This window comes from Temnothorax curvispinosus, unplaced genomic scaffold (genome assembly GCF_003070985.1).
Source record: "Temnothorax curvispinosus isolate PA1 unplaced genomic scaffold, ASM307098v1 QBEX01007867.1, whole genome shotgun sequence".
NCBI lineage: Eukaryota > Metazoa > Arthropoda > Insecta > Hymenoptera > Formicidae > Temnothorax > Temnothorax curvispinosus.
In genome coordinates this window covers 168-1866 of record NW_020217647.1, presented here as the reverse complement: position 1 = coordinate 1866, position 1699 = coordinate 168, and the positions used below count along the sequence as shown (strand labels likewise).

The following is a 1699-nucleotide window of genomic DNA, read 5'->3' as shown; positions in this document are numbered from 1 at the left end:
CGAAGAGTGCACTCATATCGCTCAATCCCTTTATCGGGGAAGATAAATTAATTCGCGTAGGCGGGCGGTTAGCCCACGCTCCGCTACCACTAACCGCGAAACACCCCATCATACTCTCCTCTCACCCTCTGGTCCTTTTGCTAGTCCAGCACGCGCATGTAAGGTCACTTCACGCCGGCACGCAGCTCACACTCGCTACATTACGCCGGGACGTGTGGATTTTGCGCGCGCGAAATATAGTAAAGGCCGTAATTCACCGATGCGTAATATGCGCCCGCGAAAAGGCGGCAATTCCCACTCCGATAATGGGACAACTGCCTCACGTGAGAGTCTCCCCTTCCGCGCGCGCGTTTCAGCATTGCGGTCTAGATTACGCAGGCCCAATGCGTGTGCGCCCGATGTCCGGGCGTGGAGTCTCATCTCATAAGGCGTATATCGCAATCTTCATTTGCATGGCCACGCGCGCCGTGCACCTCGAGATAGTGAACGGCTATTTGACTCCCGCGTTCTTAGGAGCATATTCACGGTTTTGCGCCCGACGAGGTCTCCCCGCGTCAATCTACTCCGACAACGGAACAACGTTCGTCGGCGCGGACCGCGAAATTCAAGGAGCGTTTCGCGCGGCCCTACGCGATCCGAACTTCTTAAATCGAACCGCCTCCGATCAAGTTACGTGGCACTTCATCTCTCCAGCAGCCCTGCATTTCGGCGGGCTATGGGAAGCCGGAGTTCGAAGCGTGAAGCACCACCTTCGACGAGTAGTGGGGGCTCACACCCTCACGTTTGAGGAATTCGCGACACTCCTGTGCAATATAGAGGCCTGTCTAAACTCCAGGCCGCTCGCCCCGCTCACCGATTCCGCTGACGAATATGAAGCGCTCACTCCCGGTCATTTCTTGATAGGCGCCGCGTTAACCGCGAGCCCCGAAGCCTCCGTGCTTCATCTTAATGAAAATCGGCTCTCGCGTTGGCAAGTGGTCCGTCAGACGACAGAACGGTTCTGGAAGCTGTGGCAAACCGATTACGTCAACACGCTGCAGCAAAGAGCCAAGTGGCGAAAATCTGGGAAGGAGCAAATCCGAGTAGGACAGCTCGTACTCCTTCAAAACCCGTTACTTTCACCGTGCAAATGGGAGTTAGGCCGCATAATCCAATGTCACGCGGGCTCCGATAATGTCGTACGAGTCGTAACAGTAAAGACCGCAACGTCCGAATTCAAGCGGCCCGTTGTAAAAATCTGCGTATTGCCAATCGATATCGAAAACGCCGAAACGCCGGCGTAACTTCGTACACCGTGCCCTATGCACTTATTCGAATCGCCCAAACTTAGCGACCGCCTCGAGCAACGCGCTAGTTCAACCATGCGATTTCGAAACAAAGGTTTCGAGGCGGGCGGTATGTTGGGGATTCCCCCAATTTATTAATGTAAAAATTATATCTTAAACCGTTATATGTACTGCAATATACGTTTCGTTTGCTTCTCACGCGAAATGCTCGATAAGTTCGGAACCGCCGGAAAAAGCCGAGCCGCGCCGAAGGCGAGCGCGCGTCAGCATCCCCACGCGGCTCGCCCGACCGCCGGCCTCCCTTCCAACGAACCCGCCGCGCCGCGGTATATAAGCCGGCGCTCCGACAGGAGCCGACACTTCGTCTTATCTCCGGCTCTCTGCTGCCTTCGACGAAGCCTACCCTATCCAAC

The 1699-nt window shown here is 55.4% G+C and overlaps 1 protein-coding gene across 1 annotated transcript; it reads left to right on the top strand.

Moving 5' to 3' along the window:
* The first annotated feature begins 452 nt into the window (after positions 1 to 452).
* On the top strand, positions 453 to 1283 carry LOC112457560. The gene has a single exon (XM_025020705.1). The coding sequence runs from the start codon at positions 453 to 455 to the stop codon at positions 1281 to 1283; it is 831 nt and encodes a 276-aa protein (XP_024876473.1).
* The last annotated feature ends 416 nt before the right edge of the window (positions 1284 to 1699 follow it).

Bases quoted from the DNA above. Each gene is read 5' to 3' on its own strand.
- LOC112457560 (XM_025020705.1), top strand. From the start codon at position 453: ATGGCCACGCGCGCCGTGCACCTCGAGATAGTGAACGGCTATTTGACT.